Source organism: Brachionichthys hirsutus, unplaced genomic scaffold (assembly GCF_040956055.1).
Source record: "Brachionichthys hirsutus isolate HB-005 unplaced genomic scaffold, CSIRO-AGI_Bhir_v1 contig_296, whole genome shotgun sequence".
Taxonomy (NCBI): Eukaryota; Metazoa; Chordata; class Actinopteri; order Lophiiformes; family Brachionichthyidae; genus Brachionichthys; species Brachionichthys hirsutus.
In genome coordinates, this window is record NW_027180457.1 from 44942 (window position 1) to 64120 (window position 19179).

At 40.5% G+C, this 19179-nt stretch overlaps 1 protein-coding gene across 1 annotated transcript in view; it reads left to right on the forward strand.

The window, feature by feature from the left end:
• The window catches only part of klhdc8b (kelch domain containing 8B), a 50059-nt gene extending 40774 nt beyond the window's left edge, over window positions 1–9285 (forward strand). The window contains exons 4-5 of the mRNA XM_068758528.1: window positions 1888–1989; window positions 9089–9285. Coding sequence (XP_068614629.1) covers window positions 1888–1989; window positions 9089–9285 — 299 coding nt within the window. The remainder of the gene's footprint in view (window positions 1–1887; window positions 1990–9088) is intronic.
• Window positions 9286–19179: the final 9894 nt, after the last annotated feature.

Here is a 19179-nt window from a genome sequence, read left to right on the forward strand (position 1 = left end):
CTGTTAGCGAGCCATCAGAATGTGATCCCAGAGCATCTGCTGTCATTACAAATTATATCCCTCGCCTATATCTTCCCACTTCCACCTTGGCCGTGGCGGGATGTGACAGTATTCCATGGCAAATGTAGTATTGGTGCATGTGTGCCTATCTGACAGAAAGCCTTCATAGTTACACTTGAAATTTCTGCAATTACATACATATCAGAAACTGTATCAAGCTTGCATTGTGTGTGTGTGTGTGTGTGTGTGTATGGTCCTGCCTCGCCTCGTATATCTCTCCAAACATGTGTGTCTGCCATACTGAGTTCTGTCATGGGCACAAAATGTGAGGTTCAAAGAGGAGAAGAAAGATAATTGATTGTGGGCTTTAAATAACACACTCTGCTCTCCTCCAGCTGAGTCCAGCAGACATACCGGCCCTGCACGTCACTCAACCCCCCCTCCCCACACACACACACACACACACACACACACAACCACAGACAGTGTGATGTATACATGTATTTGTTACAGAACAAGGCAAGTAAGAACCCAAATGCATGGCAGCAAAGGGAAAATCCAATAACCAAACCCGTGAAATAATACGTTTTAAGGTATTTTCATTGGGGAAAATCTGATTTTTGATTTTTGCTGTGGAAATTAGTACGGGGAAATCTGTAAATACGGGAAAATGAAAAACAAAGCCGCGAAAGAAAATGTTAGCAGGTAGAAGACAATATTCTCAATTTACGCATCCGATGTGGTCGTCATCGCATGCGCAGAAGAATCTCAGCCACTTTTCAACTGTGATTCAAAGTACATCAAACACACCGGACAGCCAGTCAGCCTGCTGTGCATGCCACATGCAGCACACACATGTAGCCTATTGTGCACGCTAAACGCAGCACACTCAACAAGCTGTGTAGGTGTCTGGCATGCCAACTGCCACGCCCTCGGTGTCACGCCAACTCCGGGGGAAGATGAAGCGCCGTCTCCTCTTCTGCGGGGCTGTCGTCAAATTCATCATTCATCCATCAGTTCCAGTTTCCAAAAATCACCCCCTAACAACCAGTGTCGTAGCTATAAAGAAGAAGAAAGAAAACAACTCTTACACCAGTTACCCTACACAAATATCCCCCTAACCCCTTTCATGGTCTTATTTCATGATAGCGTTGATAGCGTAACAAAATTCCAATGAGTACAATTATAATTACGTGCAGCATCAAGGGAAATTATTACAAACTTAATTGAATCCATTTTATAAAATCTCTGGAAAAAACATTTGTCAGCTTGTCGGTCGCAGACTTGCTCATAGCGGGGTGTCTCCCCCAGTTTAGTTTGGTGCAGAGCTTTGCTATGGCTCGCCAAGTTGTTAACTTCTTCGATGCTAATGTTAGCTGTAGCTGCACTCGTGACTGGGTTCTTTGCGTTGATGTTAAATTTGAGCTGCCTCGGTGGTAAACAAACTCCTTACAAAGAATGACAGCCAATCAGTGTCCACTTCAGGGTCCACTGACTATTCCATCCCCAACAACTCAAGTACATAAAGCCCAACGCATAAAAGGATGAACTTACCACTCTGCAGAGTTCTGCCCTCACCCCCAACTCTAGATAATTTTGGATGGATTGTGGTCCCAGCTGTGAAGCAGACCTAATTACCATGCATTTGCATTTCCCTCACTAATAGACATGGTTTGACTTCGACCATTGAACCACTGCAGCCAAGAAAATTTAGAAAAGTCTGGAATCAGAGCAGTGCTTTTCATTTTAAATATTTGATCATTTAAATGTGCATGTAGTTTTCTAAAACTTACTTATTTGATACTTTATTTTGTTCTTTAAAACCACATGGAACCTGTATTCTGTTGTGATAAACTGTCACAAGCTGACTGCCTCCTTCTCTGTTAGGTATCTGGATCAAACCCAACAGAACATCCAGGATGAGGGAGAAGAGGGCTGACTTTGTGGCAGGTTGCCTGGGAGGAAGAGTAATCGCAGCTGGCGGTCTAGGTCAGCTCATTTATTCCCTTTTTCGCTTGTGAATTGATTTCAGTGCCGTGTGTTGATTCAAGGATTCAATAGTAAAAGTAAACAAAATATTGTTTAACGCAAGGATGAGAAATCTTACGGCATTTTAATCTCGTTCCATCCCTAATATCCATGCATAGAAATCCATATATTATGTCTAGCTTATAGAATGTTAATAGCACCAAATCTGAGTACATAACAACTCTAAATAATTTTAACCTGTATAATTCTGTCCAATAATTGCACTTCTGGTTAGATGCTAAACTGCATTTTGTTACAATGTATTTGTACATGTGTAATATACAATAATGTTGAACCTAACCTAACCTATTCCAGGTGCATGTTGGACTCTGGCAGGGCTGCCTTTTATCATACTCCATATTCCCGAAGCACCCCTCACAAGATACTATGAGGGACGCGGTCAAACGCCTTCTCCAAATCCACAAAACACATGTTGACTGGTTGGACAAACTCCCACAAACCCTCAAGCGTCCGATGGGTGGTGTAGTGTTTGTCCAGTGTTCCATGACCGGGACAAAAACCACATTGTTCTTCCTGCATCCAAAGTTCGACTATCCGTCTGATCATCCTCTCTAGGACCCTGGAAAAGACTTTCCCCGGGAGGATGAGACGCGTGATTGGTTTCCTTATAGTTGGAGCACACCCTCTGGTCGCCCTTCTTGTTCAGGGGAACCACCACCCCGATCTGCCGGTCCAGAGGCGCGGTCCCCAACTGCCATGCGACATTACAGAGATTTGTCAACCAAGACAGTCCCTGCACATTATGCTACTTATTGAGGCTGCGTTCCACACATTGAATTCACTCATTTCTGTAACCTTGTACTGGGTACTGGGCTAGTTTCCTTAAAATTACTGCAGTCATCACTAACCCTAATGTGACATGGCAACCAAACTTGATAGTTTGCTCTCCTGACTCGTACACTGAAACTGTTATTGCTGACTTTACCTTTCGCCAGTCAGCCACACACAGACAATCTACATTCTCACACACTCGGCCAAATTAATGCTTCATTAACTTTCCATTTTCCCCTTGACTGAGCAGCATTTTTAAAGATAAATAGTATAGTGTGAAGAGAGAGTGAGAAAAGTTAATGCAAGGTCAGCGGTTTTCTTCTGCAGAATGCTTGTTGAGCAGCGATGACTAATGTCTGTGTTTGTTCGCATCATTACAATTATAATCATGCATGTACACAGTGAATGCACATGCATGATGTGTAAATGTATGATAATGATATGCATGCAAATCATTATGTGGATTCCTGCATAATTCTGTACGTACACACATAAGCAACAGCATCCATGCTGGAGAAACAACTTAAGCAAGGTCTGTGCAGGTACTCAGCAGGTACCCAGTCTTGTGGTTTCTGGGGTCGCGGTCAACACTGAATTGTAGGCCTCAATCGTCCAACTCTATTTAAGGATGGTTTCTCCAGTTTGACAAAAATGGCTTCTTTCTTCTCAAACTACCTGTCTTTCCTGGCTAACACCTGGACATTACTGTCCTCAAAGGAGTGTCCGGTGTCTTTCAGGTGCAGGTGAACTGCTGAGTCTTGTTCTGATAAGTTGCCTCTCCTGTGTTGAGCCATACGCTTGTGGAGCGGTTGTTTAGTCTTTCCAATGTACCTGTTGCTGCGTTCCTCCCTGAGCTGGACAGCAGACACTACATCGCTCTGTTTGTGTCTGGGTGTTTTGTCTTTCCGGCGGACCAGCATCTATCTCAGGGTGTCGCCAGGTTTGAAGTGTATGGGAATCTTGTGTTTACAGAAAATTCTCTTGAATTTTCTCAGACATCAGCAATGAAGGGCAACAGGTTTCCTTTTGTCTTCCTTCGCCTGTTCCTGGTTCGTTTTGTTGTTATATTTGTTGATCTTGACAAATGCCTAGTTCGGACAGCCACATGTCTTCAGAGCATTCTGGATGTTTCTGCTCTTTGGCCTTAGATTCCCATCCATTTCAAAGTGTACTGCAAAGTCCAAGAAAGGCAGGACGTTGTCCTTAACTCATTCAGTGCCAGCCGTTTTCGCTCATTTTGACCTATTTATCAAGACCCACGGAATAGTGTGTACTATAACTAGTGGAAACACCGAACCTATCAAATGAAAGCGTAAAATCTCTTTTCATCAGGAGTTATTGGCCATTGAAGAGAAGCAGAATTCACCAAAATCAACAGTTTGCGACGAAAAATGGAGAAAACAAGCTTTTTGTGCAAAGACACATTTCAAGCAGAGCAGTGACTTTAATCGCAACAGTTGTTTACTTCTAGAAAACATTACAGTACAGGAGAGGTCTGATATTCACTGAAGACCTGGGCAAGACCGTCCTGTTGTCCCGCCACACCCTGCCAAAACATGTACTTGATGTATATATATGTTACAATAGCAAAGGTACAGATTTATTTGGAAGTACACGTTTCGGTATAGACTGCGTTAACATCTTCACGGTTGAACTTGATGATATGATCCACCGTTGATGTTTAAGTATCTGGACTCTCTACCAGTCAGTTAGAACTGAAGAAGACTCTTGGATGAGAGGTCAAACGTCTTCAAACAAACGTGCAAGTCCAGTTGATTCCTCGTTTTTGCTCTTCGTAACTTAAGGAATGAGAATTATTTTGATCATCTAAACATTTGTGTACCAGGAGTGTTTTCTGGAACACAATTGTTGACACAATTAGCAGCATTGAAGGGTCTTCTCCACTCTTTAGTTTTGTTTTGCTTGTGATAGTTATTGGTGAAACTCATGCAGCATTTTCTTGTTGAGCAATCGCTTGAAAGTTGGTGCAGCATGATGGTGCAGTGATTAGTGCTGTTTTCCTACACCTCTGAATTCAAATCCATTTGAGGACCTGGTATTTTCCTGTGTGGAGTTTGCATGTTCTCTCGCTTTCACCCACCACCCACCACTCTTTAGGGAATAATTTAGCAGCGGAACAGGGACAGAATGGAAATATATCTAGAGAAGGAAATGGCTGTTTGTGTTTGTTAACTATGTCAGACTGTGGAAGGATGAGGGAAAATGTGTCATATTTCTTTCGGTTAGTGCCAGCTATTTGGCCAGCTCACCATCTAATCCTTGGGATTATGGTGGATTTGTGAGTCATCGCTGGTTTCTGGCACTTTTTCAATCCCCTGCCTTTTTACTTAGGAAATATATATATAAAAAATACATCCATAAATACCTAACAACCTGTAATGTAGTTATGCGTGTACAAGGATATACAGTTTTCACATATGGGTAAAAATACAATTAGAATTTAGTGTTAGGAGGGTCTAGATATAGTGACAGAGGTATCAGTCTAATAGATTCTACACGTCCAGTATACATGGAATCAGTTCCTTCGAGGCAGCATTGTTTTATAATAATCATCAGATTTTCAACTTTTCTTCAGTGTCAAACTGATCTATGGATGGCTGGACAGGTTAGGTAGCTGAAACCCCTATTTTGAAGAACTTAAGAGTTCTCTGACTGCTCTTCTCTGAGGTAACATTGTACTGCCTTCATATATTAACATTTTCTACAAGGAAGGACATTTTGGTTCTTGAGGAAAAAGCCTTTTCATAGTTTTTTTTTTTTCAAACTCCCTTTACAGAAGACTAATTTTAATGTCATTTTTATCCTCCAAAATGTCTTCACTAACCTTTCTATTATTCTTCTTCTTTCTATTATATCGCCAATGGTGCATTTGAAATAAAGTCTTGCTTCTGACAGAAAACATGATCATATGAATTAAAGGCTCATTTTAACCAGCTTGTGATTGTGAAGTGAATTAAGTTGGTGATTGTTGGAACAGTAGCAAGATGAGCCAGGATGTTTCAGTAACCATGTCGCAACAAGAAAGGGAACATTTGGTTAGCTTGGCAAAAGCAATGAAACCTACTGTTAAACCTTCATTGCTAAACTGGTAGATGACGTCATTCCCATGGCAACCGTTCAGCTGTTTCCGCACCGGAAACTGTGTGTAGACAAACCTATTCACAAAGCAACTCGGGATTTCCCCCCGGCAGGATGGAAGAGCATAAAGCGGCTTCATACAGACTGCATTGCGCAGTGAGAGACACCAAGCGGAGATACAGAGACTGAGTGGAGTCACGGTTTCAGAATCAGAATCAGTTTATTGCCATTGTCAATGAGGGTTCACAGACTAGGATTTTTTCTAGGTGCAATCGTGCAACATGTAACAGAAGGTAATGGCAATAACAAAATGCAAGCTATAGCGCTATGCTGTAGGGTATGCCGTAAAATACACTGTTAAAAACATAACAATGAATAGAGAACACACCACAAAAACAGCAGCATCAAGAGTGGATCCACAGATGTGTATCAACAGCAGTAAAAACTAACACAATCTCGCAGTGCAAATAAGAAAAGTGCAAGCTACCAGTTGTAAAGTGTTCAAGGGTCCGATACAGAATTATTAAGTGTTCATGAGTCTTATAGAAGCTGTTCTTGTGGCGGGAGGTTCTGGTCCGGATGGACCGTAGCCTCCTCCCTGAGGGGAGAGGGTCAAACATTTCAGGGTGATAAGAGATCCGACTTGCATGTCTCCGGGTCCTGGAGACATGCGGAGTATTTGTACCTGTCTTTAGAAGTTCAAGGGACATCGGTGGACTCTCCGCTTCCCAACCCAAGCCACTGCCACCCTGAATGTAAATGTGAATATCCAGATTTTCTTTGTATCCAGATCACTCTCAAAATTGATCTAAGATAGACCGAGGACCATCTTCCAATTTTTTTTCTATCAGGATCCATCCAGCAGGTGTTGTTTTTTCTGTAATCCTGCTAACATACAGATAAACAAACAGAAAAACGGCATCAAAATTCTACCCTCCCTGGATGAGGTAATCGAAAAATGAATGACAGATGCTTCACTTCAACAATGCTATGAGGTCGAGATTATATACTAATTGCTAAACAGCAAGACAGATAGATGAGGAAAAAGAAAAAAGTGTTTCTCCAGAAGAGGGAGAGGCAAAGACAAATGCAAGACAGGTTTAGAGTTGGAGGGGTGACAGACACAGAGCAAGAAGACAGCTCAAGATAAGATGCATCAAAGAAGAAAACATGAAACCACAACGGTGAATAGAGGACGAGAAGGACAGATGAATAGAGCCTCAAAGTAGAAGACAGGATTAGAATCAAGAGAGAGAAAGATTAGGATTTGGTTTTTTATTTATTTAAAAAGAACAGAAAGGATGAAGAACCAAGCTAATGAACAACAGCAAGAGGAGACAGAGGCAAAGAATGGAGGGAGTATGAAGGATAGGAGGAGAGAGGGAGTAAAATTAACAATATGGCTGATAAACATGAATAGAAGCAATGAAGGGTTGAAGCAGCTGGTGTAGTTTGCAGTATTTATCTGTACACCATTTGCATGTGTGTATGTGTGTGTTGGGGATTAATAAATGGGCCTTCGTTAAAAATGATAAAGGATCTGAGGCCAGAGTATCTTTGAAAGGCCGACTCGGAAATGTCTTCCAGCAATGTGATGATGAGAGTCCTGCTTACACACACACTATTCAATAATACTTGGAGAGTTGCTGTGATGTGCTGTGATGTGGGACATGGGACATGTCGTTTCCATGGTGCTGTCCATGTCATGTGAGCTTTCTATCTGCTCACCTGCCTTTAAGACATTTCAATCCATGAAAGAGAGAAAGTTAGACTCTGAAGATGAACACGGGTTCACGTTAGCCTCACATATCATGAAATATATGTACTGCAAAAGCCTGGCAGGATAAACTCTAATTTTAGTATTCTCGTGAGTGCAGTTTATTTTTTTTTATTGTTTGTTATATAAATTGGCATCAGTTTTCTGTCAGTGTGTTGATGTTTTAGCTAGGCTTATAAATTCTTCAAGCAGAATACAAACCTTGCCTGCACTTATTGTACATCTTGAGGGAGCATGGGAAATAAACCCAGTTAGATTAAATGGTGATGTTGCTTGCGTCATCTGCCATTTGGGGCTTCAGTTTAAAAATGAAAAGAATAAAATAAAAATGTAAACCAATAAATGGACAGAGCCTGCATTCTGAACCTGCCTGTCAGCCACTCATTCACCAGGGCTAACTTCATATCTCACCGTAGCTGCCTCAGTTTTCCTATAAAGACCTCATTTATATTATCCCCCAACATGCACTCTGTGCCAGATTGTTCTTTGCCAATAATGTGAACCTTTCCAGTATTTTTTGATATCCTTCTTTCTTTCATTTAAAGAGACAGATTTAATAAGTATTGGTATATAAAAAGTGAACAATCATGGGCTCCCAGATACCAGCCAACCATTGCCATGGAAACACATACCCAGTGATATTTTTGGCAATTATTTTAGAAAATATACTTTCGAAATTGTTGTCTCACTTCAAAATATGCTGCTAAAAGTGTCTTTACATAAAAGCATTAACATTTTACAGTTCATATAGCTTCACTGATTGTTTTGTGAATCCGTTCTTTTGTGTTTCAATTTTCTGTATTGAGACACAACCATCGAACAAGGTCTTTTTCTACTTCATACTCAAGCTATGCTTTTTATGAGCTCGCTGCATCTGACAAAACTGGTTTATCAAAAGGCTGGCTATTTTCTTGATACTCAGATATGATTTTGATGTTTTTTTGCTGAGTCTTGGGGATCCTTCAGTATGTTGGATAGGAGGTCTGCATGTTAGTTTCTAACAGCAACCATTTTATGACACACACACACACTTCACTGTGGGCGATGTGTCAGTTCATGGCAACATGTTTTCAGACCTGTTGCTAATAAGAAGTGCCAGGTCCAAACAGTCCAGAAGTGTAAAATGTAAAGTTATTTGTAGAAGCAACTAATAGCTAGAAATATCTAAAGGCTGCTCTGGAAAATTTTGAAGGCCTGCAGATTTTGGGGAACATTTTTTTTTTAAATCTCAGTCTCAGTTATCTCTAAAATGAAATAAAACAAATACCTCATTCAAATTATTATTCCAGTTTAGGTTTTTGCTTTGTTTTCAACACAAATTAATATATATTGGTTATTTACTGGCTTGAATTCCCGCATGCCATTCTGACATGTTTCATTATTTTTTCCCAGGTAATGAACCAGCGCCACTGGGCACAGTGGAGAGCTACAACCCGGTGAAGCGCCGCTGGGAGTCTGTCGCTCCCATGCCCACGGCACGCTGCTCCTCTGCCCTTGTGCAAACAGCCAGCATTCTCTTTGTCATTGGCGGCGTCTCCCAGGGACCCAGTAATGCTGTGGAAGCCCTGTGCTTACCAGAAACAGTGTGACACATGCTCTCACACTGACAAGCACAGGCATAAACTGGCATTATTATTTTATCAACGTGTTTGCACAAAAAAAAACATATGGATTGAGTCCAGGGATACTTTTTGACCTGCATATCTGACGGATTCCTCTTAAAATGCATAAATATATCTGGATTAATACAAAATTAAAACCATTCAATTTGACCAGAAATCAAAAATGGACAATAAAAAGAGCAAAAAAACAACAACTCAAAAGAAATCCCAAAACAAACATGTGTTTGAAGAAACAACACGCCTTTGAAGCATTTTTCAGAATAAAAACAGGGTACTTTTCTGGATATTAAGGAACATAGGGCCATATCTGTATCTCTTACAGCAGCGTTGCTCTTCTACCAGAACAGCAAGCTCGGAGCATTTTTAATGTTCATAGAAACAACCATAAATTGTGTTTAAGGCATTCCACTTGTGGGAAAGTGAGTGTTCTCTTTTTATTACAGTGCATATAGCGTGAAGGTTAGTGCTGCTAGCAACATTACCACCACCAACAATGGTGGCCCTTAACTTGCATTCACACTGCATTAAGCAAATGTCAGGAGTAATGTCATGCATTTTCAACAACCATGGAAGCACTGGCGTTGATCACTGTGTTAGTTAGATTTCTAATTTCAGAAAAGGTGATTGTGGTTAAACGTGTTAAGTACTTGCTGTAGGCTACTACCTTTCTAGCTGTCGTAGCTACAATGTGAGCACCTTAGCATTCAATCACTACATTACAATATGTATAGCACAGGGATGGGGAGCCCAAAGGAGCACATGCATAGCTGCTCATACCTGGTGCTTCGAAGGGTAATCTGAATATTAGGATTCTGACATTTTACATTCCCTTTGCTTTTCTTGATTGACAGCCATGCGTTGAATTCTTGGTCTCACCTTGATGCCATCCACAAGATAGAATAGAAAAGGTCTTTATTTTCCTCTCAACAAGCTTTCCATCCGGCACAAATTTTACAAGTAAAATGTTAAAATAAGATAAAAGATAACGAAAACAAATACACATAATACTTTGATGCTATTGGTTGCCACAACCCCTTAAGGCCCATGAAGTAGATGAGGTTAAACATAAGATAGATAAATGGCAGAACCTTTTTAAGGTGATGATACCTCGGCAACATTTGAAACTGTGCTGCACAAGATTTAAAATAGGATACAATCATATTATGTACACATTTGAGTATTATCTTCATGATTATTGAAAATCTTACAAAATGTATATTTTTTGTATAGAAATGAAAAGTGTCTGAAAATGAGTGTTGTGTTGACGACCAATGTCAATGTAACCTAAAAGGAGGTTAAGAGTGCACACACACACACACACACACACACACACACACACACACACTACACACACTACACACAGGTCCAAACACATCTCTAAGACTGAATCCATCCCCGACTTGTTTTCTTTTGCAACAATCAGCTTCCATCACTTCTGATTGGGGATCATGACTCACTCCAGCCAATGCTGCAATACCTCGACAATCAACTTCAGTTTGTGAGAGTTTGCATCCATCATGAATACATTTCAAGAAGTGAAATGTATTCATGATGTATGCAAACTCTCAAGAAGTGAAATGTATTTAGGCAAAAGTTTTGCATAAATGCCCAATCTATAAACTTAATCTTCCTGTACGAATACAGGGAGTCGTTGACTTAAGACCATAATTGGTTCAGAGCGATCAGTCGCAAGCCGATTTGTTTGTAAGTCGGCCCATGTTGCATTACCGTGAGTAAATTATGCTGCGCCATGATAGTGATAGAAAGTACGGTCGTGAAGTCAAATTGTCGCAAAGGTTGCAAGTTGACGACTACAAACGTTATACGGCAAAGAGTTATAATTTGCTTGTCTTTTATGGATGGATTAAAGTGGCCGCAGGGATTTAAAAAAAAAATCCATTCTACCTTGTTCCGGTCTTTGACGAGAGCACACATTTTTTCCTCTCTCTCTCTGTTCCTGCTTGCATTCTTTGTCTCGTCTGTCTGCCTTTTTTTCTTTCTTTCTTTCTTTCCCACGGCGGGCTGAGCTCTTGTTGACTATATCATGGAATTGATTAACTGGTCTCTTAGTGCGATTGATCACATTTTTTCACCCAGGCATGGGTCTCTGGGGGGAGCCCACCTGTCCAGACGGGACCTACGCAGCAGGCTACACCATGGATCCCTGGGAGAAATGGAGAGTGGTCTGTCTCACGGTCCTATCTGTAGAGGATGTGGAAGATATTTGGCTGTGGGGCATCTGCTAATTGGGACGGGAGTTTCGAGGGTTTACCGGAAAATCTCCAAGACTGCGGCTTTCAATGTTCTGGATAAATTGACCATGGATCTAAAAGTGCTCTTTGGTGTCTTGGGGATCGTATGTTTTCTCGATCCAGGGAGGGCCGACAGAAACTGGATACCATCTTGCGCTAGCAGGTCGAACTGTATCGCAGATCTCCAGACTTGGTGTTGGCTTGGTTGGACTTAAGTCTCGCCTTGGCACACAAAACAAGGAACAACTGAGGATCAGTTGCCTATTTGGACTAATCTAAATTCGTTGTTTCGGCTGAATAATGGAATTAGTATTATCCCGTCTTTCTCCCCCCTCCTCCATCACCCCCTGAGAGAGCTCTCCTCGCCGCCAGCCCCTATCTGTCTACCCATAACAATCTCAAGGACATGACTTTGACTTTACACACATGAACTCATAAGAACTCACACACACACCTCTCTGACTCCACTTAGTGTCACATTGTTTTAGGGCGGACACTTCATAAAACTAGCTTTCATATTCAATAGTAAAGACACTCCATGAATCTCAACTCCCACTAAAAGTGAAATTGGAACATGGCCAGCAATTTTGGTTAAGTTCCAAAACCTGTGAAATACTCATCAAGAGGTCACAGTTTTTCTGACCCAGTTGGAAGACAATATTGTCACTGTTGTCCTTCTTACCACCAGGTAGGGCGAGGATGACAGCTGGATATTTTCACGTAACTGTCTCCAGATCAGGACATTTATCCAAATTGTAACTTTTGGGGTGGATTGGAAATCTGTTCTTACATCACACCAAAATATTTACTTTCCCTGAGATCTCTCAAAATGAGCCTCCAAAATCTGCATTGACTATGGCACAGGTCAATTAAATACCCAACAATGTATAACGAGCAGCATATGCACAACAGCACACACAAGACCAGCTCTTAGTTTTGGGCCCATTGATATTGCATTGCCTCAGAAGGTTGCCGATGTATCATTACCGCTAATGAAGTCATGATATTGAGTGTTCTCTTCTCCTCTTAGATTTAAGCCCCCTGTTTAAGTGGAAGCATCAAGGCTTTGGTTTATAAAATAAAGAGCAGAGACCCAAAACAGTGGGTGCTCGTTCAACACACTGCAAAGAAGAGATTGAATTTACTGGACTGTTTCTTGGAAACTTGGAGACAGATACTAGCGTAACAAGAAAAGCTCTGTCAGCAACCAAAGGTAGCATAAATGTGTTCCTTAACTTAATATTGCCATGCAAACGTGTTTGTTTGATTTTCAGCCTGTATTTAAAAACACACTTACAGAAATACACATATTTTATATATATATATATATATTGTTTTTTTATTGAGTAGATACAGGTGGTCCTCACTTAACGACAGAGTTACAGTCCGAAGACCCCGCCTGGAATTTTTTTTGTCCTTAAACAAATCCCAGTTAATTGATGAAAATGATTATATTTGCATACGTGTAGGCCATTTGTACTGTAGATGTGATATATATTGATCCTGGTGTGTGTGTGTATATATTATTTATTTATTTATAGACTGTACATATTGTGTTGGGTATGCCAGGTGATTTCTGTTTATCTGTTTTTTTAACGATCCTTTTCCTTTCGATCCCTGCGTGATTCAGCTGCTTTGTGATTATTATTTTTTTAACCATGATTCTTGATTTGGGGCGGCACGGTGGCTAGTGGTTAGCGCAGTTGCCTCGCAGCAGGGAGGAACCCCCCAACCCACTTCTTATTATTGATCTGTGTGGAGTTTTTATGTTCTCTCCGTGTCATCGTGGATTTTCTCCGGGAGCTCCAGTTTCCTCCCGCCTCCCAAAACATGCATTTTAAGTGAATTGAAGATGACGAATATATTTATTAGATAGAATGTTAGAGCAGTACAAGTACAGTCAAACAGTAGCATGTATTACAGTACAAGTACAGTCAAACATCCTGTCTAAGAGGAGCATTTCAAAAAATCCCTTGCGGTCTTGTTTCCGTTGAAAGTCCTTCGTACATAAATCATCGACATGTAACAATTCAATACAATTGATTACTTGGAGTGCCAATTTGGACAAGGAGTGGTCTCACAGCGGCGCATGGATGTTTGGACGTAATGATGAACAGTCAAACTTTTGGCACCGTCGTTTCCTCATATTTCTGAGAGGAATCTCTTCTAAAATGGGAGAAGAATAAAAAGAACTACAGTGATCCCTCGTAATAAGGCGCTTCATCTTTCGCTGTTTCGTGGATTCTTTTTAATGCAATTTTGCATGTTTTTTTTGCTGCGCTTGAACGCGCATTGTGTTCTGCTGTAGCACAGCCACGTCAAATCAGAAGAGAATGGACCTTTCAACAGTAACGATTAACAGTTAACACAACTTGTTATTGATACACACAAAACAGAACAGGCTGAATATAACAGCTACGTGTTTTTAGATATTTGGGGCTCATTTCATGTTTTAACGCTGTTTGCTAACTTACCAAACATCTGTCCTCTCACACAAACTTCATGACGGAAGGAAATGATGCATCAGGTTGAGGGTTTTGACTGACAGCTCACGTGTCCAATAGCATTCAAGAAAGGGACCAGAAATGTACGTACTCACTCACAACTCCGCAGCCAGTGTCATAATAATCTGTTGTGCTTTTTTGCATGTCGTACAATCGCTTGCCATAACAGTGATTCCTTGTCGCTAAAAACATACTTTTATATTTTTGTAAGTTCGTCGTAACTCCGAATCATCGTTAAACAAGTCTGTCGTTAAGTGACGCCCGCCTGTACTCAGAAAAAGAACAGATGAATTGTGTTTGGTTGGTTTTTGTTATGTTTCCCTCTTATTTTTTGTGTTGTTCGCTGAGGTTTGTCACTGGTGTGGTATTTGGTGCAGAGCTAATGTTGCAGCAGATATCTTTTAAATAGATTCATAAATCACATTATTTTTTACTATGGTTGTCAGATGTGATGCACACAGGATGCATAAGATTTATTTTACACAATATAAATGGCTAAAAAAGGTTATATTTAATAACAACAACAGCAACAAAGTTGAAGCAAACAAACTGGTTTATTTTATAATTTGTCTTCTACATATTTTTGCGTGCTTTATGACCGTCTGGTGTCTCTCTCCTCAGAGCCAAAGTGGGAATCAACAAAACAAAGAAATCCAATTCAAAACAGATTATTTGCTTTTGACTGTGATAAAAGATGATTCTTCAGATAACAACTCTCTCGAACCGACACAGACTGGGAACTTCACTTCAGTCTAACTCTTTACCTGCGGCACCGTACCTTCAGGTGTTCAAGTGGTACTAGTTTGTACTAGTTTAGCCCCCCCCACCCCTGCTGTACCGTGCTGCTTCCCTACAGTGATTGACATTGTAGAATTGCAGTGAACCTCTTTGTGGATCAGTATTACCTTGTGCTCTTTGTATGGAAATGTTATTTGAGAGGTTTAGTGAACTTAATGGAAAGTAATGAAAATGGAAAATTAAAATTGTGGAAGTTTAGACTCAACTCACTCAGATGGTGTAAGTCAGTGTGTGAGAAATGCTTTATTCATGTTCTAATGCTTTACTATTTGTATTTTATACCTATGACGACTGTGGAAACATTTCGTTGTAGAAACGCACGCGTAAACCTGTTCAGTGTAATACACTCACCCACACACAGAACCTTCTGCCACTACAGACTATGCACAATCCAAGCCCATACACAGCCGTTTATCTCAGAACACACACATGGGACTACACATCTTAAGCTTAACCCTAAATGAGGTAATAAATAAAAGAAGCCTTTTTTTCCCCAGTTTTATAATCTCTTGTTATTTGTAATTAAATCATGGTCACAGAGACAAACTCCTCAGTTAACTCTAGATTTGTCACATTCTGGGTTGCGTTACAACACAGTTGACCTTTCCGTAAATCACGCCCACACGACTTAGTAGACCAATCATGACACTAAACATCATGTCTGGTCGACAAGTGCGTCCGTACATTTTTGTGGAAAAACACTGCCTCAGATGTACAAACCTGCTGGCGCATTGATTAGCGTGTCACACAAATGCGAAAATGGTGAAATGTTGTAGTCACGGCTGGTGTAACAGCGACGACCTGAATGACTGTAAGGTAGTATCATTTATTCCCTTCCCTAAACCAAAGAGCTGCTATGAGAGATATCTGCATTGGATCAAACATTGAGGAAGACGACGTGACTAGTTTCATTCGTTAATTTTAGTGGTGGGTCTAATTTACTGTGTTGGATCTAATGTGGCTAACCCAGTGGTTCTCAATTATTTTCTGTTACGCCGGCCCCCTGCAGAAAACAAAGACAAAGTTTCGAAATATAGATCAACTTACAACAAAGAATAACTTTATTAACATTGTTTTTAATTTGCCTGAAATTAAAATAAAATTATGAATTAAACTACAAACATTTTTTTGACCAGCTGAACCATTTGATACTGAAAAATACAATAAAACAATAAATAAAACGCTAAAGCTCTGCAGCAGGTTTTCCATCTCCGGCTCACAGACAACAGAGGGAAGCAGGAGGGAGAGTGCCAGAACTACATTTATTATGATTATAATTATAATAATATTAGCAATCAGACCATTTTTTTGTTGCCGTTGTGATTGTTAGATTGCTAGATTCATGTGACACTGCTGTGTGTTAGTAAGCTGTTTTCTGGCCTGATTCAAAAGGGAGCAAAACAAAGTGTTATGAAGACATTTTAAAGAGTCCCCAATAAGGCAAGACTGGTGGACGGTGTAATTTAGGCATGAACCCTCACGAAGCCTGCTGGGCACATTGTTATTATACACAGCAGGGTTTTTTCATAATGGTATAAGAAGGGTTCAAATTCCTTTGAGAGAAGGAAGTCGCATTAACATATAAATATCTTTGGTTGAATAAATTCATAATATTCCATTATTTTAATATGAACAGTAAATATTTTGTTTACTAGTTTGAAAGAATAATTAGAGCTCCTTTCCAGTATTGATTTGTGTAATATTTGGATGGCTTGATTTGCCTATAGTCATAAATGGAGCTCTAACCACGTGTCTGGCAGGCTTTGGTTTTCACACCGAGTCGTGGCTGTGACTCCAGTCCAGTAATTCAGTGCCTATAATATATGTGAGGTTGTGCCTCAACTCTGACTCCTGTTCTATAAATAAACTATTTTGACTTGCCTTCTGTTTTCTCATGTCCTGTGTGCTGCCCCCCCCTGTCACTCGAGCTCTTATTTCATGGGAAACAACAGAGGCAAGATGAGGAAAAATCATAACGGCATATGTTTCCAGGCCTTTCTCTTATGAGGTGTATCTGGGACTGTCGTCAAAAAAATGTCTCCTCATCCATTATGGATGAAGCTGACTTCAAACCTCTCTTCAAACGCTGAGCATGAATGGAGAGAATAATCAATTATATCTATTTCTTGAGTGTGCTTATAAAATAGATATACGGCTGCTCAGTCAGCTGCTTCTACAAGTGAATTTATTCAAACGCTCCCAGAGAGAACAGCTGTTAACACTGTGACGAGAACGATGCTTTTCTAGATGGTCGCAAAAATGCAGTTATGTTGAGAACAACTGGTGAAAAATAAACAACAAATTCTTCTCAGTCTCCACCAAGAACTGAACACGTTTGACATAGGATGAGAACTTATCAGAATTAGAATACTTTATTGATCCCAGTGGGAAATTCGACATCATTATGCCTCGAATCTGATGCATCATATGGACTTTTAGGGGAAACCATGTTGAACATTTTAAAAAGGAAGACACAAAGGGGGCAACTGGTGTGTCCCCACAAACTCCAGAAGAAATCAATCATATCTTTTAAATGTTCTACCACAACTTGTATTCAGCAGTTAACAAACCCAACCCAGATGATATTGAGGCATTTCTCACAAATTTAAATATTCCTCAATTATCTACTGAATATAAAGATACTTATTTTTCAGGTCAGTAACATACATTTAAACCAAATATACGACCCCACATGAATACAGCAGCAATTAAACTCTGACTGAAGCCAGACAAAGAGCCTTCTCCTCCTTCAAGCTACCGCCCTCTATCACTAATCAACACAGACATCAGAATTATAGCTACGGCGCTCGAATCCAGACGAGAGACAATTTTGTCAGTAATTCACAGCGAACAAACAGGATTCATTAAAGGCCGGCATTCCACCAACAATATCAGCCCTGAACATCGAAGCTGTGCCTGGAGTGTAGGGCGAGATAAGGCACGGTTCTACTTATCAGTGGCCCCTGGAAATGCGCTCTTCCTGCTGGAGGTTTGCCGTGTCACGGAGAACTCACAGGGAGGCCAGCTCTTTCCATCTTTTTTCCCGTTCCCGAAAGCGACAGTCAATACGAGATTACAAACTCCCAATTGGAACCCTGCATGTTCTCTCCAATCTGGCACAACCCTGACGTGGGAACAGAAGGGAATCGCTCAATTCCATCATCTCTTTCATGATAATACGTTTATGTCAGGTACAAAATCTTTCCAAAAATATGAACTCATGAACAATGTATTTAGATTATTAATTTTTTAATTGTTTTAATTTAAACTTAAGCTCAACAGTGACAACGTACAAAACATCAGTCACTGTTAGAGTTCTATGCAATTTTAGTTTTATTGTGATTGTGACCGTCACCTGCCCTCTTGGCAGACTAGCCTATTCATATTTTATTAGTTTTATTTCCTGCTTTCCACCGTAGAGGGCTGTGCACACCGCAGTGAACATACAACATGGACAAACAAAAAGTGATAAATAGACAGTGTTCTGAGGAGAAAGTGCAATGGATTTATTTGTGCTCATTGTTTCTATCCCTTCCATCCAACCAGAACCAAGAATTATCCCAGAACCCCAGGTTCTCATCAGTCTCTAGAGGAAACTCTGGAACATCAAGGTCTCAGGAGATCTGAGGAAGAAAAGGGAGAGCATAGTGAGAGCCACAAACACTAACCCAGCAACCTCCACTGACTCAGAGATCTGTGGGCGGAGTTAACTCTCAGATCGAGTGAAACCAGCAGGCTAATTATATAGTTATGTGATGGTAATAACTGCAAAAATACTATGTTGTGTGTGCTTAGCTAGTTGTAGTAAGCTATTTAGTTGGAAATGGGGGTTACAGAAAGACAAAGCAGGAGAGGACCAATGTTGAAACACATCTGCTGAATCGAGTGAAACCCTTAGCTGTGAAGCAGATGAGATGACAGGGAGGAAGAAAACACCCCCACAGTCTAGGCAGAACCAGCGTCAGATCAAGTCGACTTTAAGGGCAAAGCAATTAAAAATATGAACATTGCTTGCTGTTACTTTCAGCCTGCATGTGTGAACTGTGTGAAATTAAAGGGCAGATTTCAAATGTGAGCCTTCGTGGAACGATCCCAGGAGATGTGTTGTCAGGGGCTTTATGCTCCTGGTAGGGTCTCCCATGGCAAACATGTCCTGGGTGACGGGCCAGACTAACAGCAGTTCAAAAGCCCATATGAAGAATAAAGAAAATCAATGCTGAACCCAACATTGATTTCATGCAACTGTAATGTAAAACATTCTTTTTTCAAACATAGGGCAGAGAGCCTGTCAGGCTCAAACAGTTCAT